The 25,911-nt window shown below is 40.6% G+C and overlaps 1 protein-coding gene across 6 annotated transcripts in view; it reads right to left on the reverse strand.

Moving 5' to 3' along the window:
- Positions 1 to 20,945, reverse strand: part of Ubn2 (ubinuclein 2) — a 79,405-nt gene extending 58,460 nt beyond the window's left edge. For 2 of the 6 annotated variants that reach the window (XM_057782182.1, XM_057782191.1), the window contains exons 1-3: positions 20,169 to 20,940; positions 13,631 to 13,723; positions 4,136 to 4,237 (exon numbers count right to left, since the gene is read on the reverse strand). In XM_057782182.1, the coding sequence (XP_057638165.1) occupies positions 4,136 to 4,237; positions 13,631 to 13,723; positions 20,169 to 20,600 (627 nt within the window). In that variant the 5' untranslated portion in view covers positions 20,601 to 20,940. Of the gene's footprint in view, positions 1 to 4,135; positions 4,238 to 13,630; positions 13,724 to 19,580; positions 19,718 to 20,168 lie in introns of those variants that run through there. The other 4 variants (XM_057782209.1, XM_057782179.1, XM_057782199.1 and 1 more) reach the window with 4 other exon arrangements.
- Between the last annotated feature and the right edge of the window lie 4,966 nt (positions 20,946 to 25,911).

The raw sequence follows: 25,911 nt of genomic DNA on the forward strand, positions 1-25,911 counted from the left end.
ACTCTGTACACCAGGTTGGCCTTGAAATTTATACAGAAAACTGGGTGACACTAACGTATGTTTTCTTAATCAAATGTCAAATTAGGAACTTATATAAACCTAGAACCTAGGACTTCCACTCTGAGTTCCAAAAACAGTCAATATTCTAGACAGAAATATCCCAGTCTTAATTTACCAGTTGTTTACAATTTTAGTAAAGGCAACGCCTCTCTACTCTAAAGGACACTGCTAATATGACTTGCTAAGATACCACAAATGAACATGATGTACAGTGTGTATCATGTTGACAATCATTCCAATCATTCTCTTACCAGTTTAAACTGTCAGTTACCATCTATGCAACCAAGTACTGATTGTATCACCATGTGAAACCTATACTAATTTGCGAATCATGAAATTTTAACTAGTATCATTTTCTGAATACCCCAAGTAATCACTGCACACTGCACAAGTTATCATAGTCCTAGAGTCATGTGAGAATCCCCTCTGTGTGCTGTGATTAATGATAAAGAAACTGCTTTGGTCCTATAGCAAGGCAGAACTTAGGTAGGCAGGGAAAGCTAGGCTAAATGCTGGGAAGAAGAAGGGTGGAGCTAGAGAGACACCATGAAGCCGCTGCCAGACTCAGACATGCGAAACTTTGCTCGTAAGCCAATGTCACGTGGCGATACAGAGATTAATGGAGATGGGTTAAATTAATATGTAAGAGTTAGCTAATAAGCTAGAGCTAATGGGCCAAACAGTGATTTAAATAATACAGTTTCTGTGTTTTTATTTTGGGACTAAGTGGCTGGGAACCATCAAGCGGCCTCCTGCTATGCTAGAGGATATCATAATCCTAGGCATTAGAGTAATCTAATATCCAGATAAAAAATGGAAGAATATAGACCTTACCAACATGACAAACCTTAATTCATGTGCTACAAGACAGAGTAATAATAATTCTTATATGGTGTCCTAAATTCATCTTCTTTTTATAAGAGAAAATAGATGCTAGAGCCAAAGTTACAAAATTTGATCAAAACATACTGTGATAAAGGCTGTTGCTTAAGATACCACCATTGTAGTAAGGTATGCAACAATAACAAACTAAGTCTGTCTTCTAGTGATCTGCCAAAAAGACTACCTGGCTCCCATTTTATAAATCATTTCAAAATATACCTCCCCAAAAAGAAATTCAGTATGTGCCCATTACTAACAAATTCTATAGCTAGCAATCTGCCTCAACCATATATTTAAACTCTATAAAATACCTAAATATACATTTTTTTTCTACTTTCTTCACCACTATACTAACGAGGACCTAAATATACATTTAAGTAGATGAATGCAACTGAAGATGATCAACTACCAATACTTGCAAACTCATATCCCTGAGAATTAAAATTACATTAATTAAAATCAGTTAAATAAGTACACATTAAAATCAGCATACCTATGCGCTAATGTATAAATACCATAAAAATGTTGAACTGCAATAAAGAATATTTAAAATACATAGTATTTATTTATTTTTACAAAGATATACATGTTGAATGTTTATTAGATATAGAATTTCTTGACTACAAAAGAAGTTTCCTATTTACTTTCTGATGGATGACATTTGGGGAATATTTTACCTTGTACTTCATAATGATCTTGTGCTTTATTGCTGAGTTATAAGCATAACTGATTTGTTTATGTACTGTATGTTGTATATGTGTGTATGAGGGTGCACTCGCCTGTGCATGAGTGTATGGAGGCCAGAGGTCTATGTCAGGGATCTTCTTCGGTCTCTCTTCCTCATTTTTTTAAGTAAGACAGGGTCTCTCACTGAACCTGGAACTCACTAATTTGTTCAGAATGGCTGATTGGTGAGTCCCCGAATTTGCCTACCCAGTGCTGGGCACTGCAGTGCCTAGCTTTTATGTGGGTGCTGGAGATCCAGATTCAAGTTCTCATGCTTGCATGGGAGGCCCTTTTTCAACTGAGACATCTCCATAAATAATTCTTTTAAAAGCTAGAAAAATAAAACCAAAGAAATCCCAATAATAAAAAATTTCCTGTTTAAGTCTTATATCCAGAAATGCTAATTCAATAAATTGTAGTTAGGACAAGCATATCGGGGGCTGGAGAAATGGCTCAGTGGTTAAAAACATATTGTTCTTAGAAAAAACCCAAATTCAATCCATGGCACCCACATCAGGCAGCTCATAACTTTCTGGAACTCCAGTTTCAAAAAGCTCACACCTCACTGACCTCCTTGAGCACATACACACACATAAATAATAAAAATTTTTAAAAGACAAGCATATCAATATTTTCCATCCTTGATTAAACTTAATGTAATTATTTTCAGCATTTGGTTAGAACTTTCTTCCTTTTGCCATATATGTACTTATATGTGTATTAGCGACTGTGCTCATGCGTGAGAAAGTGCAGGTACTTGTGTCAGTGATGTACTTATGTGTGTCTATTGACAATGTGTGCATCTGTGCTCATGGTTTTTGTTTAGCTTTTCTTTTCTTTTCTTTTTTTTTTTTAAGTCAGGGTTTCTCTTTGTAGCCCTGGCTATCCTGGAACTCACTCTGTAGACCAGATTGGCCTCAAACTCAGAGATCTGCTTGCCTCTGCCTCCTGAACGTGGGAATTAAAGGTGTGTGCCACCACTGCCCAGCAGTGTGCTCGTGTTCATAAACAGGGTCCCATATATCAAACAGGTCCCAGAATGCCCTCAATTTGCTATGTACTCAAGAATGATCAGCTGGGGACATCTCCCTGGACACCTGCGAACCCCCCTAGAGTCAAGTCTCTTGTCAACCCTAAGATGGCTCCCTTAGTTAAGATATATACTTCACTGCTCCCGTATCCACCCTTCCTATATCCCAACCATCCCAATCCCCTGAGCTCCGCCCATCCTCCCCTTCTCATGTTTCTCATCCCATTTCCCCTTTGCCCCATGCCACCTCACCCGCAAGTTCCCAGTTTTTGCCCTGCAATCTTGTCTACTTCCCCTCTCCAGGCGGATGACTATACGATTTTCTTTGGGTTCACTTTCTTATTTAGCTTCTCTAGGATCACAAATTATATGCTCAATGTCCTTTATTTATGGCTAGAAACCGATTATGAGTGAGTACATCCCATGTTCCTCTTTTTGGGTCTGGGATACCTCACTCAGGATAGTGTTTTCTATTTCCATCCATTTGCACGCAAAATTCGAGAAGTCATTGTTTTTTACCGCTGAGTAGTACTCTAATATGTCTTGAGCTTCTGATTTCTCTGTGTCTACTTTACCACACTGGGACTGCAGTGTACAACACTATGCTTTTATCCTTTTTAAAACTTTACTTCTTGCTGGGTGACAGTGGCTCACGCTTTTAATCCCAGCACTCAGGAGGCAGAGGCAGGTGAATCTCTGTGAATTACAGGACAGCCAGGACTATACAGAGAAACCCAAACTAGAAAAACCAAACCAACCAAACAAACAAAAATTATTTCTCAGTTTGGGCAAGGAACAATGATTTCTCCAGGAATTAATGCTAACTCTGCACCTGAAAATAAGCAACTATTAGTCTCAAAGACTCTCACAGGACCTAAAGACACAGACAGCTACATGTAATGGTCTACTACTTTATTGGCAAATCAGAACTTGCTGGCCTAGCTCAGCCTATCAGTTTTGTTACCCCAACTGCCAGAAATGAATTCTGCGTTTTTTAAGTGGTAGGAAAAACATCAGATTAAGTATTTTATGATGCATGAAAATTACATGAGTTTAAATTTCACAGTCTATCAGTAAAGTTTACTTTTAACGCTGCCACATTAATTCACTTACATAGTCTCTATGACTGTTCACATGCCACAGCAGGAAAATAGCTGTAACAGATACCAGATGGTCACAGTCTAAAATATTTACCACATGGTCCTTTAGAGATAGTTTGCCAAAACCTGGCCTATGATAGCACTATAGTAACAACTTACCATGAACAAGTCAACATTAAAAATGTAAATCTATAGTATTTTTTTTTAGAAAAAAAACTTCAAGCTATAAAAACAGCTTTAAAAGGCACAAGTAAAAATATGTTGAAATATTTTAAGTTACTTTGTCTTGACTTCTACTGCTAAGAGCTTACTGCTATATTAAAGATATACTACTCACAGCCTCTGAGTTATCAATAAATGGATCTGTTTCATCATAGCCAAAGCCTATATCAATTAAATCTTGTAGCCGATCCTTCCGGTGTTTACGGGCTTTCCCACCCTGCAAAGAAGAAATAGATACATCAGACTTATTCAATACCTGTACTTTTTTTTTTTTTTTTTTTGGTTTTTCGAGACAGGGTTTCTCCGTAGCTTTGGTGCCTATCCTGGAACTAGCTCTTGTAGACCAGGCTGGCCTCGAACTCCCAGAGATCCGCCTGCCTCTGCCTCCCTAGTGCTGGGATTAAAGGCGTGCGCCACCACCGCCCGGCAATACCTGTATTCTTTCCATAAATTTAAGAAAAGACCTAGTAGAAGAATTCACATTAATTTTAGTAGAGAAACCTTCTGTAGGCAACAGGGTCTCCCCACACCTCGCATGCATATTGCACTTAGTGACTGCTTCCTTGGAGTACAAGCCAGACAAAGTGGTTATATGACAGGAAATCTGTCGACACTTCCTCAACCACACAGTCAGCACTAACAATGGTAAAACAAATAGATGACATCTATCTTTGACACAGTGAAAATTACCTTTCAACTCTGTAGTCTTCCTTTCAAAAACCTGTAACCCTTTTTCAGTCATGAGGCTACAAAATAAGTGATCAGTCAGTGTTCTTCAAAGTCATCATGATTACGAAAGCCAAAGAATATATTAAAAACCAGTCACTCTTGCTGGGCACAGTGGCACATGCCTTTAATCCACATATTTGGGAGGCAGATTCAGGTGGATCTCTGTGAGTTCAAGGCAGCCTGGTCTATATAGTGAGTTCTAAGACAGATAGAGCAACCCTGTATCCAAAAAAGTAAAGAAAAACAGCTAATCTAGATAAGCCTAAGGAGAGAACTCATTCTCAGAGTTATCCTCTGACCTCTGCACTTGCCACCTGCTTGTGAAGGTGGCTCATGTGCAGATACTAAATAAAAATTAATTCTTTTTTTTTTAAATATTTATTTATTTATTTATTTATTTATTTATTTATTATGTATACAATATTCTGTCTCTGTGTGTTTGCAGACCAGAAGAGGGCAACAGACCTCGTTACAGATGGTTGTGAGCCACCATGTGGTTGCTGGGAATTGAACTCATGACCTTTGGAAGAGCAGGCAATGCTCTTAACCACTGAGCCATCTCTCCAGCCCTAAAAATTAATTCTTTAAAAATAAGTTTTTATCTTACATGTATGACTGTCTTGCCTACTTATACGTATGCGCACAAGTTCATGCTTGGTTTCCTGCAGAAATCGAAGAGAACACTGGATTTCCTGAAATTGGAGTTAATTATGCGTGCTAAGAACCTAACCTGCATTCTCTGTAAGATCAACAAGGGATCTTAACTAACCACTAAGCCATGTCTCTCCAGCCCTCTTTTTTTTTTTATTTTTTAAGATTTCTTTTTTGTTTTTATGTATGTTTGCCTGTGTGTGAATATGTGTGTGTGTATATATACATGTATGTATGTATGTATGTATGTATGTAGGCATGCATGTGCAAGTGCCCTCAGAAGCCAGAAGAGGGCATTAGATCCTCTGGAACTGCTATTACAGAGTTGTGAGCTCCCTGATGTGGATGCTGGGAACCAAATTCAGATGCTCTGCAAGAGCACTTACATGCTCTTAGCCACTGAGCCAACTCTCCAGTTCCCAAAAATTACTCTTAAAGTTATATCTAAATGTTATATAATTACACACATAAGCACATACAGGAATATGAAAAACAAGCATGTACAGGAACTGGTAATTCAGATCAAGATCTGTTGTCTAGCCTGTTCTCAAGTGTGCTGTGCCAAGATCTATTCTCCAGCTTTGATGATGGCAGTTTTGTGAGTATCTAGTTGGGTGATGAGCATAAGAGTTTCTTCTACTGTACTTGAAACTTGTGAACCTATAATTATATTTAAATATTTCTAAACCAAAACAAACCAGTTCTTGGAGATTGCATTATTCAAGTTATACTTTACTTTGACCCCAGCTGATCACAGCATAAAGAGTTCATTATACCTCAATACAAAATGTTACTTGAACTCAAAGTTCCATATAATCTTGGGATAAGTAGTTTCAACAGGAAGCAGGCTTCCTCTGGTACCATGAACAAAAGTATGTAAGTGCTGTTTCCAAGCCTCATTTTGGATATTCACATTTACAGATTTAAATGCAACTATGATTTTTAAGCATCCCTGCACCATCTCCTCATCCTGTTTCTCTTTGTAGTCAGGGATAGAGGAAAGGAATGCACGGAAAGGAAGAAGAGGAAGATGAAACTGTTGACAGGGCCTACACATGTTCCTTCTAAGCCACAGTGGGCTTTACAGAAAGGATGAAAGGAATATGTTCTCACACTGTGGTCTTCAATGCAAATTAAATGTTTAAAGATTGATACATTTTTAAAAAATTTATTTATATAGTGTTCTACCTACATGCCTACATACCAGAAGAGGGCACTATACCTCATTATAGATGGCTGTGAGCCACCATGTGGTTGTTGGAAACTGAAGACCTCTGGAAGAGCAGTCAGTGCTCTTAACCTCTGAGCTATCAACCCAGACCCAAGATTGATACATTTAATGCAATGTATCTTTAATAAAAACTAAATGCAAAAAAAATGGTGCTTGAGGGAGAAAAGGGCTACATTGGAATAATGAGCAATGCCTCTAAGGCAGTGCCCTCCCTTCAGGATAACTTCCAAAGGTAATTCTAACTAAATGCTGTTTGGCATATATACTGATACTGAAACAACTAAAATGTTAAATGATACTTCAATAATTTTGACCTTCAAAGTCTGTCATTGTTCTTTTATTTTCTTCCTTCTCTACCTTCCTTCTCAATCTCTGTTTTAATTTTTTAATTTTTGCCAGAGTTGGGGTAAAACCAAGATTATTTCTGCTTCAAGAATTAGTATTTCTACCTCAAGTCTCTCTTGAGAGACTTTGTTTAAAAGTTGAGTCACACCTCCAGCTTCCTTCCCATTCTGTCCGGTCTAAAAAGCTGGCCATTGTTTTGACCCAAATGTATTCAATTCCTTGGTTTGTCTCATTTCCCTTAAGTTTACCATTACCACATCTAATGACTATTTAAAAAATACCACTTTCTATAATCTCCTGCCTCAGAAACAGCCTTATTACAAGACAAAAGGCTTTCTGCATGTTAACTGTGACTGCCTACCTACCTTTCTTTTATAATTTTCTGACATGAGCTTTTTGGTCCATTGAAATTCCTGTCCTAAGCTCATGTGCTCATCTTTCCTCAGGCTTTCACTGTATATGGCCTCTTACTCCTCAATGAATCCTGCTGCCTCTCACAGTTCAGTCTGAGTTTGAAAATTTTCTCTAGGACACTAATTAAAATCATAACCACTCTTTTCTGCTCAAAGAATACTTTGTGACAACAATTTGCCTGAAGAAATGAAATCAAGCTGGGCAGTGGTGATGCACGCCTTTAATCCCAGTCCTCTTGAGGCAGAGGCAGGCGGATCTCTGTGAGTCTGAGGCCAGCCTGGTCTACAAAGCTAGTTGCAGGACAGGCTCCAAAAGCTACAGAGAAACCCTGTCTTGAAAAACAAACAGAAAAACCAAAACCAAACAAACAAACAGAAAAAAAAAAACAAACAGCACAGTCTGTATGTGATGAGCAAATACAAAAGAACAAACATCTTATTGGTAATTAATTTAGGAGCATGTATATCAAGGTTATCAACTTATTCCAACTAAAAATGATTGTTGTTAGTGCTCAATGGAGCAGAATCGTAGTGCTATTAAGAAGATGTCAATTCTTTTCATTTTAAATGTGACTCTTAAAGAGGTTATCAAAAAGAATTAACTAAAGCCTTGACTATAATATTAATTTGTAATCTCATCAAAAATTCTACCTATAACAGCATCAAATGGCATAGCTATAAATCTTATCAACTATGGCATAACCATTCAATGCTATTGATCATTGAAAAACCAATATGGCAAAAGACTGTAAATACAGAGAATAAGAAAAGCAATTTGTTAAATCTTATTTACAACTCGGGTTATTCACAGAAACAGCATTAAGAATATTCATTAAACTTCTGAGGGCCAATAGTGATGGCTCAGTGGTAAAGGCATTTGCTGCCAAACCAGAAAACAAAGCTTGATCCCCAAGACCTACATAGAAAGAGAAAAAAGATAGTTTTCCTCTGACATCCACACATGTGATGCACATGTGTGTACCCAAACACACACTGTAAAAAATACATATTTTAAATTTAAAAACAGGTAGCTGTAGAGATGGTTCAGCAGTTAAGAGCACTTGTTGCTCTTGCAGAGGTTTGATTCTATCACCCACAAGGCAATTTACACACATCTCTAATTCCAGTCCCATAGCTGGAACTTGCTATGTAGCCTAGGCTGTTCTTAAAACTTGTTTTCCCTACCTCAGCATTCAAATACTAAGATTACAGGCATGTAGCATCATGTCTGTCTTGGAACAACATATTCAACAGATGCCCAAAAGGAGCATATACACCGTGAATTTAAAACATTAAAATATTACCTAAATGAACTCATGACAGACTGGCAATGTGTCCTCACTTCTATACATACCTATTGTGAGTCATTCTCTTTTTCAGGAGACTGTTCCCTGAAATACAATCAGCCTCACTCCATAATTTTCTAAATCCTTTTATACTGTGCAATTTACACATCAAGTAGACCTTATAAAAATCAGATTTGTATGGAAATAAATTCTTAAAATCTTCCATTTTGAGTCAGGTATGGGGGGCACACGACTTTAATTCCAGTACTCGGAGACAGAAGCAGGTGGATCTCTGTCAGTTCAAGGCCAGCCTGCTCTACAAATCCAGTTCCAGGACAGCTAGGGTTGTTACACAACAAAACTTCCATTTTGCTCCATCGCAAATGAAGAGCCCTCTTTAAAGCTCCTTGTCCAAGCACTCCACAATGACTCAGACTATTACTGAGTCACTAGTACTGACTTAACCTGATAATCAGTATCTCAGGCCAATGTGCGATTGCAACATTAGTAAGCTGAATCACAAACGAGACATTCCTAGCACTGGACCCCCACTGCCATTGTGACAGTAAGTGACATTCACTGATCACTTATGGCAGACAGAGCAAGCAGCACATTAATTCATAAGATTCAAGTTTTACAACCTGAAGAAAACACCCTGTTTATAATTATAGTTTCTCAACTTGTACCAAAGCCCTCTACAATTGCACCTTTTTATATCCATGCTGATTTCAACCTTCCAATAAAAAGGCATACAGTTTTTAAATCAGTAGAAACGGTCAGCAGTACAGAAACACTAACACACACTTTGATAACCATCACTCATGGGTGCAAGATCTTACACATGTCCTAAAACTGTTGTTTCACAACAGGTCTGCTGGGGGTAAAAGATGTTCAAAATTTATTTAGCTCAAAGAGGCCATACAATAAAAATGGTTCAACAAAGTAAATGATCAGAATCAAACATTTACTATTTCAGCATGATTTAGTTTCCTTTAAGACTGCACACCTTTAATCCCAGCACTTGAGAGGCTGAGAAGTCAATCTCTGCAGTTGAAGCCAGCCTGGTCTACAGAGCAGTGGCAAGACAGTCAGGGCTACATAGAGAAACTTTGTCTCGAAAAACCAATGGGAGGAGGAGACAGCTAGCTTGGTCCTCAAAGTTGTTTTTAAAAGGTCATTTTATGATTTTAATATACATTCAACCCTTTACAACCTGGTTTGGTTCCAGGACCCCTAACAAAATCTTCAGATGTTCAAATATCCCATATAAGATGTAGTATTTATATATAATCCACTTTTATCCTGCTGTATACTTTAGCTCTAGATATTTAGAATATCCAATATAATGTGAATGGCATATAGTTATGAACCTGTATTGTTTAAGGAATAAAACTAAGAAAAAGTCTTCACATGTAAAATACATTTCTTTCTTCCTTTTTTATTTTTTAACTATATCTATATCCGATCTTTAGTTGGTTGAATCCATGGAGACAGAATCTCCCACACAACTGTATTTTTGTTGTTCCATTTTTGTTATTTTTTTTAATATTTATTATTTATTATGTATACAATATTCTTTCTGTGTGTATGCTTGCAGGCCAGAAGAGGGCACCAGACCTCATTACAGATGGTTGTGAGCCACCATGTGGTTGCTGGGAATTGAACTCAGGACCTTTGGAAGAGCAGGCAATGCTCTTAACCGCTGAGCCATCTCTCCAGCCCCCTTTTGTTCTGTTTTGAAAGACAGAGTCTCTCTATGTAGCTCCAAATGTCCTGGAGCTTGTGATGTAGACCAGTTTGAACTCACACAGAGCCACCACATCCAGTCTAGTTGCAGACCAATGTTACTCTATACTAAATTCACTGGAATCTGTGTTTTATGAGTAGTATAAATTTTGTAATGATCTTCAAAACCTTGCCCAAACTTTTTCCAAAACTTTATCAAGCTGAGTCTTAGGGACCATATATAAGAAAAATGGAGGAAAAACAGACCTGGGGAAGCTCCCCAAGTACCCTAACTTCTCAGGAGTTATGGCTCACCAATGAGTGATATAATTCTTAAAATGACTGCAGGTTTTTACAATATCTACTTCCCACTATCATACCCAAGGGGACTGTTGAAAGTATTTCGCAATTGATTGTGAAATCACTCAACAGAATGTATACAATTATTTAAATCAGTCAATATAATTATTTATTTTTGCTGTGCATGGTGGCATGCAACTTTAAATCCAGCACTTGGAAGGCAGAGGCAAGCTAGCCTTTGAGTTTCAGCCTACTAGGGCTATACAGTAAGATCCTGCCCAATAAACAAACAAACAAACAAACAAACAGATTAATGAATAGATAGAGAATACTTTTACATGTATTTAATTATTTTGGGAGAAGAGGCATATGTACATGATTCAGATGTGGAGGTCAGAGGACACCACGTCAAAGTCAGCTTTCCTATTATGTGAGTTTCAGGAGGCAAATGCCGGTCTGTCAGCTGGGCAAAAATGAGCCAGTGCATCAGTCTAACATATGTTTTACAATCAATGCCAAAATAAAACCCATTTTTTTTTTTTTTTAGAAACACACACAAAGAGAGAGAGGCAAGGTCTCACCAGGTTGTATCCCTGACCTAGAACTCGCTATGCAAATTGAATCTGTCTTGTCTAAAACTTGTAGTGGTCTGCCTGCCTCTGCTCTCAAATAACTGGGATTACAGGCATGCTCCAGAGCATGATCACTTAAACTATTTCATTTATATGGCTTCTCAGAATTACTTTTGAATCACCAAATTGATCACTGTCCCTTTAAAAAAAAAACTGATGCTATTAGGACTCTGGTTTAAGCATGAACACTGGTATTCCAAATCTCTAAGGCAGAGGAAGCAGATATTTTTCTTTCTTTTTTTTTTTTTTTCGAGACAGGGTTTCTCTGTGGTTTTGGAGCCTGTCCTGGAACTAGCTCTTGTAGACCAGGCTGGTCTCGAACTCACAGAGATCCGCCTGCCTCTGCCTCCCGAGTGCTGGGATTAAAGGCATGAGCCACCACCGCCCAGCAGATATTTTTCTTTTAGAGGACTTTAAAGCTGTAATTCATTAGTGGTATTAAATGCTTGGCAAGGAGTTGCTCAGAATCAAAGTTAACTTTAACTGGTTCCCATGTGAAGCACCAAGCACTGTGCTGGACACTCACACAGCTTATTGAATTTATACCCAATTCTAATCATAGGAGTTTTCAAGACATGTGGAGTAACAGAGCTGGGAAAATCACCAAAAGTAATCTTCTGAGTATCACAAGTTATAATAACGTGTCCTATCAAACTAAGAGAACAAGTCAAAATCCATTAAGATGAACCTTGTTTCCTGCATGACATACATCATCTAGAAACTACCTTAAAACACAGCCAGAATCTTCAACATCTGAAACCTTAGTCAGGAAATAGAGACGGGAAGATCATGGCTGTAGGCCACCCTAAAGCTTTGTTTGTCGTAAAACAAAAAACAAAGTGCCAGAAAAAAACCTCAATACAAATTAGTCTGAATTTTTTGGTATCTTTTCTTTTAAAACATCTACCATTTCATCTGTTTTAGTGAAGAGTCACAGAACATATACACCCAGAAGGACTCTAAAAGAAAAAAGTCTCAGTTTACAGATATGAAATCTGGTGCTTCAAGAGCAAAATAATGGGGCCGGAAGATGGTTCCACAGTTAAAAGCACTGACTACTGTTTCAGAGGACCTGGGTTCAATTCCTAGCACCCACATGCAGATCACACCTGTCTGTAACTCTAAGATCTGACACCCTCATACAGACAAACATGCAGGTAAGACACCAAAGCAAATAAAAAATAAATAAATTTATTATTAAAAAAGCAAAATAACTTCACTCAAAGAACACAATTTGTTGGTGGCAAAAAGTAGCCTAAATAAAACCCAACTCAAACTCCACTGTATTCTGACATTTCTCTCACGCAGAAGCCAACCAGTGTCAACTCCAATTGGAGGGACAGCAAGGCCAGTGAACACTAACATCCTATCTCTGTGAAGTATTTCTTATGCTCACAGAGGAACCAGAAGAGAAGCCTCATTCTCCACTCACTTAGGTGTTAAAGTGCCAAGAGTAGTTAAAGCCTTAGGATAAACAGGGCATAGGAATAGGAGCTTTTTTTTTTTTTTTTTTTTTTTTTTGGTTTTTCGAGACAGGGTTTCTCTGTGGCTTTGGAGTTTCCTGTCCTGGAACTAGCTCTTGTAGACCAGCCTGGTCTCGAACTCACAGAGATCCGCCTGCCTCTGCCTCCCGAGTGCTGGGATTAAAGGCGTGCGCCACCATCGCCCGGCTAGGAATAGGAGCTTTCTATGGCCATTTATAGTAAAAATTGGAGAAAAATACTATATAAAAACTATATTTTTATAATATTTATGTATTTTCTATTAAAATAAGAACTAATGTGTTGTTGCATATAAACAGGATATACATGACTTAAGGTAAATATAACACAAAAAAGTTTCATAGTGATTCTCTTAAAAGGGAGGAAGGGCGATGAACTGCTACACCAAGAGAACAGTTCCCCACTGAGAAGGAGCGGAGCAGGGTTAGAGCTGCAGCACAGCTGGATGTGCTGCCTGTTCCTGACCATGTGAGACCATGGACCTCAGTCACACAACTGTGGGCTTAAAGTCTCCTTTGTTCATCTGTGAGATACAGTAAATATTTCTTACATTATCGCCTTTTATTGTGAGATTTATTAAGCAAACTGCCTAGATTCTAGAAGGGCTATAATGAATGCAGCTTACTAACACCGTCAGTCACACCAGTAAATCTGTCTGGCTGTCAAAACCATTCATTCAGCTTCAATTTGTGAGATCAAGATAAGTAAGCAGTTGCTATTTATAGGCCCTCCCAACTAACTGCACAAAGAAATCAGGCCAATAGGGTAAAATGACCGAGGTGAACACTATACTCACATATTTCATTTCAAACTTCTTAGCCAACATTTCCACTTCTTGCCTCTCCTTATGCTCATCATTAAATGGGTCTTCTGCATGAACAAGCTTCTTCTGATTCAAAGGAAATGGGGAAAGAAACAGAAGTATTAGAACTACTTCAACTAGACTGCCATATACTAATCACATTCAACTACAGTTCAGTATAAATAAGTAGTATATCAAATAGATATTCAGTACTATATATTCCATAACTACATCCATTGTATTATTTTCCAGACTGGAATCTCTCTTTAAATTTCAATGAACATAAATAGGTTAAAAGTATTAAAAGCAATCTTTTTTTAAAAAGGAAAGTATCTGCAGTTGATAGACTTACACACACTGTACAGTAAGAATTCCAACATCAAAACTGACTCCACTTGCAAAATGACCACATGACCATCCCATCCCAAATAAAGCAATCTCTCCCTAGTCCAACATGGATAAAAATGAAAATATGAACTTTATTTTGATATTATCCCTAAGAAGAGCTGATTCAGCCATGGATATCCCTAAAAAGGTATCCAAATTATTAGAGAATCAAGATTCATCATATGCTTACAAGTTATTACTTAAGTATCTGCAAGGGGCCCTGGCTTTCTGCTGAGACTTAGAATCAATAACTTCTTATATTGCCTGTCTCCTGTCAATGGATACCCATTCAAGGAAAAGACAAAGCTAAAAAAAAAAATGCAATAGCTGACCATGGCTTCCTACTAACAGTGTAGAATGAAACGTCATTCTAAAATACACTTTAAAACACAGACACACTCACACACTATGAGCAAGGATCCTATATTCACCAGCCACTCGCCAAACAGATAAAACTGTATCCTTTCCTGACTTTACTATGTTTTCAAAAAAATTTTAATGTATTATTATTATGTGCTGCATGATGGAGGTGGGGAAGTGCACACATGTGGAGGTCACAGGGCAACTTTGTGTAGTTGATTCCTTGTACCTTTCTGTGGATTCTGGGGATTGAACTCAGGTTTCCAGGCTTGCTCTGACCTGACGTGCTGTTTTAGCAGTTATGTTTTATATATATGATTTTTTTTTAAAAAGGCAGAGCTACTTTGAAAGAAATACAATTTTTATCCAATTTCAGAAAATTTACTTTGAAAGTAAATTTGGTTTTGTTGTTTGCTTCCTTTAATTTTTTTGTTTGTTTGTTTTTGGTGACAGGGTCTTACTATGAAGCCTAGAATGACATGGAACTTAGTTAGACCAGGCTAGCCTCGAACTCAGAGATCCTTCTGATTCTCCCTCCTGTGCGACTAAACTATGTACAACCATACCCCTCTCAAAGTAAATTTTAACAGGGGTTTTTGTTTGTTTTGTTTTTTTAAGACAGAGTTTCTTTGTGTGTAAGCCCTGGCTGTCCTCAAACTCACTTTGTTGACCAGACTGGCCTTGAACTCACAGAGATCCTCCTGCCTCTGCTTCCTTGGATTAAAGTCCTGAGGATTCATTTTTTTAACCTGATGTAGCAGCTTCAAATAATTAAAAGTATATTACAACCAAGACAAAGACCTGAATTTAGTATACTAAGGTGCTTCATCCTAGATATAAAGACCAACATACATCAGTCTAAAACAAGACAGGGAAACATGGACAGGATGAAGAGAGGTTTCATCCTTCCCAGCATATCAAAATAAAGAGAGGGGAAACTCCTTAGATTTTAAGGAGTTGATTTTAGAATTTCTAAATGTAATAATAAATATTTATAGAATATCTTCTAATTGGCATTATGAATAAAAAATATAAAAAACCCAATTGAAAACAAACTAGCAATGAGACTGATAAGGAGTACAACTGCTACACTGGGGGCACAGCAGTCCCGACACTAACGCGAGCAATCAGTATCTGCTGTCATAAACTATCCCTCCCACCACTGAGTAGTTCAAATACTAGATCCTTAGTATCAGGATGATCAGGATTTTATGACAGTTTTATGGAACTCAGAGCCTTTCACTTGCTGACTTATTTTATATATGCAAATACAAACACAAATTTTTACTAAGAATCACTTTTTTTAAAAAAAGAGTTTTGTTTTTTTATGTACATTGGGGTTTTGCCTGCATATGTGTGAGGATGACAAATCCCCAGAACTGGAGTTACAGTTGTGAACTGCCATGTGAGTGCTGAGAATTGAACCTGCGTCCTTTGGAATAGCAGCTAGTTTCCTTAAACCTTCAGCCATTTCTCTATCTCACCTTTAAATGTTATTCTAGAATTTTTTTCAAGACAGGATTTCACTATAGTCTAGACTTCAAAACTCACAACCCTGCCTCAGTATCATGAGAGTATACCATGCCCAGCTTAATCTAAAATATTCTGTGTATTTTATAGAGGCATTGAAATCTATCTCTTGTTTACATGTGGTCTATAAAATTAAAATAAACTCACTTTTCCTTTACTTTTAATGCCTGCAATCCAAGCACTCAGGAAGCTGAGGCAAGAAGTCTGACAGAAGTTTGAGGCAAACCTGGCCTACACAGTGAGACCTTAAGTACCATCCCCACCCCACCCCACCCCACCCCACCAGGTGAAACAAACTGCAAATTATCAGCTATCTATCAGTAAAATCAACGCAATGGTTTTCTCCTTTGATCTCAGTAGCATGTTCAAATCTTTCAAAGGTCTTAGCTGACATATGCAAGTGACAAGCAACCGAATAGCACAGAAGTCTGTGACAGTACGGTTACATCACCACCATTATCGCTTGTTTTTCTCTTCATAGGAAATAGTTAACTCATTATGTTCTCGAATAGGTGCTCAGGTTATCTGATTCTTGGTTTGCTAAGAACTGAGCTTTTTTCTCTTATGTATTTATAAAGTCCAAAACTTACTCCACAATGCACTTTCTTTTTTTTAAGATATTTATTTATTTATTTGTTTATTTGTTTATTTATTTATTTATTTATTATGTATACAATATTCTGTCTGTGTGTATGCCTGCAGGCCAGAAGAGGGCACCAGACCTCATTACAGATGGTTGTGAGCCACCATGTGGTTGCTGGGAATTGAACTCAGGACCTTTGGAAGAGCAGGCAATGCTCTTACCCTCTGAGCCATCTCTCCAGCCCCACAATGCACTTTCTCCAGCAATGGCGAACAAACTAATCTTTCAGGATAGGAATGATTCCAATGTCTCAGTACCACCTAAACTACCATAATTATGGCATAATACCACAAAGAGAGCAAGGAAAAGGGCTGACCTAATCTGCAAGGTGATTTTGCTTTTTAGAGTTAGCCAAAATATGCTTTTCCTCATAAATACAGAAAAACTCCAACTGTATTTCCACTAGTTGGAATTGCACTCTTCATTTAGCAGGTCTGAAGGGGCTTATTTAAATGTACCCCAGTACAGATGGTATTTACACAGAACATTTTCAACAGTCCACAGCTACCAACTTTCAGTTAACAAATCTTGTTCACAAACATACAGCTATTTAAAAAATTTGGAGACTTTTTCTTCTAATTCTGCTTAGCCTACTACAGGTACATTATTCAGTTCCAGTAATTCAAAATTAAAATTATTTTGGAAAGATTACAACTCCAAAAATAAAATTAATCTGAGTCAGGCCTGGTGGTACAGACCTGTAATCCCAGCTACTCAGAAAGCTAAAACAGCAAGATCATAAAGTCAAGGCCAGCTTGAGCAACTTAAAATTATCTTGTCTCAAAACAAAGAACGAGGTAGACTTGGAGTCCTGTCAATGATCTAGCATATCACTGACCCTTGGCGTGATTCTCAGCATTGGAAAAATAAAAGTGAAAGACTTCCTAGAGGAGGAAATTTGGGGCTTCCCACTTTCTAGACATTCTAATGCTCTTTTGCATTCCAACTGGTCACTCTTCTAGGATTTCCCTTTATGGAGCCATCACAATTCACTTAGAAAGGTGTTATTTATACATTAGTAGGTAATAAATACATCAAGTAGGACTAATCATAGGAAACAGTAGCAAACTCCTGCTACAAAAGTATACAGCAATAAAAAACAAAACAAAAGAATAACAACCTGAAACAGAGTAACAACCTGGTCTACAGGGCAGCCAGGGCTATACAGAGACACCCTCTCAAAAGACCAACAACAAAAAATAAAAAATAAAATTTAAAAAAAGGGAAAAAAAGAGAAAAAAACCCCAACAAAACAAAAAACAAACACCAGGATAAATTCTTTTGTGGAATTACAAAAGATATATGCTTGAATATATAATGAGAAAACTGGATCACTAAATCCCTAAATTGATCATATATATGAAACAAACACAAAAATTAAGACCAATTTATCCGTCTCTTAAAACATGCTTTCAGGTTCAGGGAAAGATCACATACACAACGATAAATATCACAGAGTCTAACTAAATAGCAGGTTAAATGGTTAAGTACCGTATAGCTAACTATATAGGTGGTTAAAACACCTAGGTTAGCTGGGCGTGGTATCCAACACCTTTGATCCCAGCACTGGGGAGGTAGAGTCAGATGGATCTAAAGTGGTAGTCCAGCTTTACATCTACAGAGTGGTTTCCTGGATAAAACTGCTACACAGAGAAACCCTGTCTCAAAAAAGCAAAACTAAAGCAAGCAAACAAAAAATCCCACCTAGGTTAAGTGAAAGTACTTTCTACAATGTTTGCACAATGACAAAACACTAACTAGCATTAAGTATTTTTACCTAAAGATGGTTTTTGTCCCGCAGTTTTGTTACACTTATTTGTGTGTATATGTACACCCTGCATAGGATAATGGTTCTCTCCTTCCACCATGGGGGTCCTGGGTATGGAACTCAAGTCTTCAGGCTTGGCAGCAAGTGCCTTTACCTGCTGAACCATTTTGTCACCCAGTTCTGGTCTTTTGAGTCAGGGTCTCACTAATGTGGCCCTGAACTCTCCATCCTTCTAACCCCAGCCTCCAGAGCGCTGAGGTCACAAACTAGCAAGCCCATCTACAAAATGTTTTGAATCTTTAACTTAGCAAATTATAAAAACCGAACCCCTTATACTAACAAGTCAAATATAATTTCTTTGAAAAATGCTTCAAATTAAGACTAAAAAATGACTTTTTTTTTTAAAGAGCTCTGGTCCGGCGATAGTGGCACATGCCTTTAATTCCAGCACTTGGGAGGCAGAGGCAGGCGGATCTCTGTGAGTTCGAGGCCAGCCTGGACTACAAGAGCCAGTTCCAGGACAGGCTCCAAAGCTACAGAGAAATCCTGTCTTTTAAAAACCAAAACCAAAACAAAACAAAACAGAGCTCTGAATGGAGTCTACAGAACAAAATGTTACGTGAAAGTGACCAAAATGGTCTCTACCCCCAAATTTCATTTTGTCTGAAAACATTTAGTAATGATGGCGCACAACAATACTTATAACTAGCCATCAAAGGATTATCTGGTACAAAATGAACACAGGCTAATGATATTTTTCAACGTGAGACTTTTGATTAGGAGTCCTTCATTGCAATAACAAAGATAGTTGATGAAAGATACTAATGAATTATGGAGTCCATTAGACCTGCTAGAAAGCCCAGCCTAATAAAGAGCATAGTCGCTAAACTAGAGGACAATTGTATGTCTGTCTGCCTCTGTCTCTCTCCCACCTCCCCCCTCCTAAAGATCACCAACCCACAACAATAAAAATTACAGTCACCGGCAAACCGCTGTCCTAATCCCCATTGTTCAGCGCTTTCCTCAAAGGCATACCTATGTATTTTTCTAAGTTTTTCTTTTTTATATATAAATTCAAAGCCAACGTTTTCCCCATCACTCTCCAAAAGACTACACCGGACAAATAACCCCGATTCGAACTAATAATAACACTCAAATAATATGATTAGACAGCCACCGAGTAAGACAGGAGACCTTTCCATTCAAAGACAATATGCACAAACTCAACACACACACACAAAGCTAACAATATTTACCAACACGAGTGCAACCACATTAACGAATCCACTTTTTCATTCCTAAGGTGGAATCTTTAGTTTCTGAAAATGTTTAAATTCTCTTAAATCCCCTTCAATCAAGGAAAATAAACCACCCGGCCACGAGCCCATCTCAGCAGCCCTGGCGCCCGGTACAGCTGGGTTGAGGAAGGATGAGGATGAGCCGAGAAGGGGTCACACAATCTCTCCGCTTCAGACCGGGGGGCGTGTCCCCCAAGGTTTTTTCGCTTCCCTTCTACCGGAACGACAGATGGAGTGCCACAAGAAGCTAGCCGCCCGGCTCGCGGGGCCTCGGGATTTGGTGTGGGGAACAGAAAGGAAAAGGAGGAAAAAAAAAAAAAAAAGCTGAGGTTTCGAAAGGTGCAGAGGAAAACCGGCTCGGCGCGGTGTGGAAGGGGCAGCCTCGGCCACCCAGGTGGGCCGAGCCGCACAGCTCCCGCCCCGTCTAGCCGCCCGGCCCCCGCCACCCCACCCCAGGGGCGAGCGAAGTGCAGAGCAGCCCGGGCAGGCGGCCGGTCCGGAGGCACCCGGGTTGTGGGGCGGCCGGGAGGGAGGGACCCTCTGTACCCGTTGTTCTCCGCACAGCAGCAGCTCCGGGTAGCTGAACTCCACGCAGCTTTCGTCCGTGGGGTCCTTGAGCACCAGCTCCAGGCGAACCGTCTCCTTCGGCGGTCGCGGCGGCGGCTCCGCCCGGGCAGCCGAGTCCCGCGGCGGGGCGGTCTGCAGGGACAGCGGCGGCGGCGGCGGCGGCTCGGGCCGCGGGGGCTCGCGCTGCAGCGCCATGGGCGGCTCGGCGCGGCTGACCTCGCGCTGGGGGAGCGGCTTGTCGCGCGCCGGGTGCTGCGCGTCAGCGCGGGGGGCCGACTCCGCCCGGGCCGGCTCGCGGTACGGCTGCGGCGGCTCCAGGCGGGGGGGCTCGCGCTCGGCGCCCGCGAAGTCGGCCTCGCGCCGCCTCACCGGTGACAGGCTAATGAACGCGACTCTGCGCGGCTCCGCCATCCCCACTGTTCTGGCCCTCGGCGCTCGCTCGAGCCGGCTCTCGCCTCGACCCCGCACGGCGTGCCTGCCCGCCTTTCCTTCCGCTCTCCGTCGCTTTTCTTCCCTCCAGCACCCTCAGCCGTCTCCGCGGACGCCACCTTGAGTGCGAACCGGGTCCCTGTCCCCGCTACTACGTTCTGATGAGCTCCACCGCCATCGCCAGGGTCGCCGCAGCCGCCATGTTGGGTCCCCCACATAAATAGAAGCAGGCCGCTGAGCGGGCGCATGCGCACACCGGAGACGCTCGCGTCCACAGTCGTGGCTGTTGCTCAGTTTTCCCCTTTTCCTCCCAACAGTCTGGAGTGCCGACAGCTCGGCGGAAGTGACGTCACAGGTGGCCTGTCTCCGTGGCAACAGAGACGCTATCTCTGCCTTGGCTCCGAAGGAGGGGTTTGGGGTTCCCGGAGTGATTTCCTCTGCTCGCCCGGAAACCGAGGCGCGCTCGCGGATCCCTCAGGGTGAGCGTTGCGATGTGCCTGGGAACGACCCAGACATGGCGCCGCGTCCCGCCCGTCGACGGCCTTTGGCTCTCAGCCCGGGGGAGCAGGATTGTCAGCTGAGGATTCCGGGTGGACCCTGGAAAGGGTGAGGGACTCTCGGCCTGGCCGCGGATCCTGCCCGCCCGGTGCCCAGTCGCCGGAGGTGTCCAGGGTAGAAAGGCAAAGACTAGACTCGCCCAGACCCCTCCCGCGAGCGCCACGCTGCCTCTCACACCGCTGCCGCCTACACTTCTCCCCAGCCGCTTTGCGCACGGCGGGGAGACGCTCGGTGACGCGCAGCGGTTGGGAAATTGAACTGGCAAACGAACAGTTCGTGAAGACTTGAACGTCTTAGCAGGGTTTGTTGTTATTTTAGGAGACTCGTTCTCGAGGGGAGGGGGGTGACGACTTTGAGGCTCATTTCTGAGTGGGAAGGAGCGCTGGTTAGGCTTCGCTGTTATACCCGTGGGAATCGAATTGTGATTCGGATTTTAAAGGATGACAATTACTGACCGTTTTAATCTATTCAGTAGAAAGTGAATTTGAAGACTCGTTTTCCACATCCTCAAGGAAACCCAAGCTTGTTAATTGCCTTAGCTGTATTAGATGTTGAGGAGCTGAGTCAAAGTGACATCATTTTTTTTAACAGGCTGGTATTGACTCAGAATTCTGTTCCTTTCCAAAGATGCGCCATTTGATGATGGATGTTCATCCCACAAGTTCCTCGTTCTAATACAGGCGTGGAGGGCACAGGAAGAGGCAGGCTGTGCGACTTAAACATCCTTCACATAACCAGCTCCAGTCCAACTAGCACTTCTTTTTGGTTTTTGGAGGCAGGGTTTCTCTGTGTAACAGTCCTGGCTGTCCTGGAACTCACTCTGTAGAGCAGGCTGGCCTCGAACTCACTGAGATTCACCTGCCTCTGCCTCCCAAATGTAAAAGCGTGTGGCACACCAGACTCAGGTGGATCTCTATGATACAAGGCCAGCCTAGTAGACTTAGTGAGTTCCACGCCAGCCAGAGCTAGGAGAATTTGTCTGAAAAGGAGGAGGAAGAAAAAAAGGAAAGAAGAAACGATCTCTTCTAGCTCTAAAATGCTGTACTATTTCCTTGACACCATGCTTTACCTACAACATTCCTTCCACCACCACCCCCGATTTTGATTGAGATCTCTTATTTTGGACTGAGGCACTTAAATGACCTTTCTGTCCCCAGACTCTATTTCTGCCAGTCTTACAATAGGGCAATTAATGTTTCCGAAACACTTTTTGTTGTATCATTCTCTATTCCAGCTCCAATTGAGCTGCAAAGTGAACTCTGTACCTGTGTTCAGTAGCTACAATTTATCCCAGAGCTTTGGGTCAGTTTGTCCTTGAGCCAGCTCTTCTGTAGGTGTGCTCTTCATCCAACATTATCATCTGCTGGGTGCTTTCCCGGTCCACAGTAAGAAATAGATTCTAAGCCTTGACATAAACACTAAAACCAGCACTCAGGAGGCAGAGGCAGGCAGATCTCTGTGAGTTTGAGGCCAGCCTGGTCTACAGAACAAGTTTCAGGACAGTCAAAGTTGACTGTCTCAAAAATCAAAGCAGAAAGTTTGTTCTTTGTAACCCAACGTCCACATCCACACAGCTGACGTGCAGTGTGCCTTCCTGTGAGGCACAGAATGGAAACAGCAATGGAGGTCAAAGGACGATTTGTGGAGCCTGTTCTCTCCTTCCAGGTGGCCAGACTCGCATAGCAAGTGCCTGTATCTAATGAGTCATCTTGTTGACCTAGAATTATTTACATGCTAATTTCTAATATTGAATATACTTTCTTACACAGAGTAATAATTATATAAAACTGGTCTGCTACATATATGTAGCATAACAGTGTTCGGCACCTTTTTATTCTAAATGTTCTATAGTAATAGTTTAGATTGTAACATCACCAAGAACAAGTTTTTTTTTTTGTTTGTTTGGTTTGGTTTTTCAAGACAGGATTTCTCTGTGTAACCCTGGCTGTCCTGGAACTAACTCTATAGGTCAGACTGGCCTCAAACTCCCAGAGATCCCCTTGCCTGCGCCTCCTCAGTGCTGGAATTAAAGGCGTATGCCAACTCTACCCAGCCCCAAGAACAAATTTTTGATTTATTAGCTTATCTGTCAAAAAGTATATGTGCCACATCCACCATATCCACCAGTGCTCAATAAAGAAGTTGTTCTTATTTTGTTTTTCTCTTTGAAACAAGCTCTCACTGTGTAAACCAGGCTGGCCTTGAACTCAGAGACCCTTCTGCCTTTGCCCCCCCTAGTGTTGGGAATTAAAGGTGTGCAACAGTATGCCTGGCTGGTTTTCAAACCTTAATATAAGATCCATTTTTCTTTTCCTACATCAGAAAGCAATTAATACTCTTTCCCTAAGATTTGCATTAACTGAGAAGTTATGCCATTAACTTTACATCTTAAGGTCATATGTAAAGGCTTACTGACTGTTTCATTCTAGTGAACTTTCAGATGTTTTGCTTTCAAAGTCATATAGCTAACACTGTCCCTGAACTCCTGACCTTTCCAATTCGTCTCAAGTTAGTCAGTTATTTATATGTCCCTTCACATCCAGCTATCGTAGGAATTTTGAAAGTATTAAACTTCACCAAGTAGTCACACCTTTAATTCCAGAATTTGGGAGGCAGAGGCAGTAAGATCTCTGAGTTCGAGGCCAGTCTGATTTACAAAAAGAGTTCCAGGATGGCCAGGGGTACACAGAGAAAACCTGTCTTGGAAAATGTAGTGATATTTTATGTTTTAACAAATAAAGCTTCCCTGAAGATCAGAGTGCAGAGCTAAACCACTAGAGGCCAGGCAATGGTGGCCATACCTTTAATCCCAGCACTAGGGAGGAGGAGACAGGAGCTCAGTGTAGTCCAAGGTTTGGTGGAGATGGTTGTAGTGTGCACTCTAAGGAGGCAGCCTGAGGACACGATCGCCCTTCTGGTCTGAGGATTCGGGAAAGGAAAAAGGTCTCTCTGCTTCTCTGGCCTTTCAGCTTTCACCCCTACCATCTGACTCCAGATTTTTATTATTAAGAACAATTAGAATTCATGCTACAGTGGGGAAAAAGTATCAAACTTCCACAACCACTCACATTTCTCTATCTTTTCACTTTGCTGTTTCTCCCCTCTTCCTCCTGCTCCCGCTTTTCCTCCCTCACCCCTTCTTTCTCCAGGGTCTCACTATGTAGTTCTGGGTGTCCTGGAAGTCGGTATGCAGACCAGACTGGCCTCTAATTCACAGAAACCCACTGGGATCCAAGGGATGCACCACTATGCCTGGCTTCTATTCCTTTTTCTAAAAACACATACTTTGAGAGTATTTTATTGTATCTTGAATAACATCATGACTTTATATTCATATATATAATCATGTATTATATTGATGACATCCTTTTCCTAAAAACATAGAAGGTCCCCCCCCCCAAAAAAAAACTCAATAGAGAACTCTGAGTGTTTTGTCAACAAACAACATTCTCTCTGCTTAATTGTGATCATGTAAAATTAGACTGTCTGTCCCATGAATGAGCTCAGAATTTGCCTTTCATGGAGCCATACATACCCTCATGCCCCACACACTGGTCTTAGCAGTTGTACTGTTAAGTTCTAAAAACTGGTGTGGTGTGTGCTGATGTTTTCTCCTTAATTCTATTGTAGTTTGTTTTATTTGTACTTAAATGATGCTTGTAACCCTCAGAACCAGCTCCTGAACCCTCTAGTTGGTTGCAGTTTTGAAGGTGAAGTAAATCCACAACTTAACAGAGACTGAACAGGTCAGGAAAATGTAATTTTGCTCCTAGGGACTAGAGATAGACGATAGATAAATACATAATCTCGAGAGAACTTAGAAAACCCTAAATGACGTAGTTGGAAAAAAAGGGCCTTTAAAGAGGCTAGAAAGAGGTATTGGCAGTTCCTAGTGAGTGGCAAGTCAGTGTTTTACATAGTTAAACCATATACTATTGTAGTGATATTTTGTTTGTAGTTCAACAAATAAAGGTTGTCTGAAGATCATCCACTAATTAGCCATAGAAGCCAGGCAGTGGTGGCACACACCTTTAATCCTAGTACTCAAGAGACAGGCAGACAGATCTTTGTGAGTTCAAGACCACCCTGGACTACAATAGATTGATCCATTCTAAAAGAAAAACAGAAGTAGGTGGTGGTAGCTCACACTTTTAATCCCAGCACCAGGGAGATGGAAATAAGAAGTTATATGACTGGGCAGAGAGAGGAGTATAAAGTGAGAGGAGACAAGCCCAGATGCAGGCTGAGGATGCAATCTGGAGATGCAGTCTGAGGATTTATGGAGACAGGATTACCCCTTCAGTCTGAGCATTGGTAGAGGTAAGAACTCTCTAGTGGCTGGCTGCTCTGCTTTTCTGATCTTCAGCATTAACTCCTATATCTGACTCTGGGTTTTATTATTAATACCAATTAGAATTCATGCTACACACTGTAAAGTCAGATTATTCTTTATTTTTATTTTATTATTTTTTGGGGAAGGAGTTTGGAGACAGGGTTTCTCTGTGAAACAATTCTGACAGCCCGGAATGAACTTTGTATACCAGGCCGGCTTTGAACTCAGAGAGATCTGCCTGTGTATGCCTTCCAAATACTGGGAATAAAGGCGTGCACCACCACCGCCTGGCATACTCTTGTTTTTTATATTCGTGTATATGTGTAACAATTATATATCCTGAGAGATCAAGCTACTAAGCTATTCATACCTTATCTGTCTCTGTGTATTGTATGTACATGC

Source organism: Chionomys nivalis, chromosome 1, assembly GCF_950005125.1.
Source record: "Chionomys nivalis chromosome 1, mChiNiv1.1, whole genome shotgun sequence".
NCBI lineage: Eukaryota > Metazoa > Chordata > Mammalia > Rodentia > Cricetidae > Chionomys > Chionomys nivalis.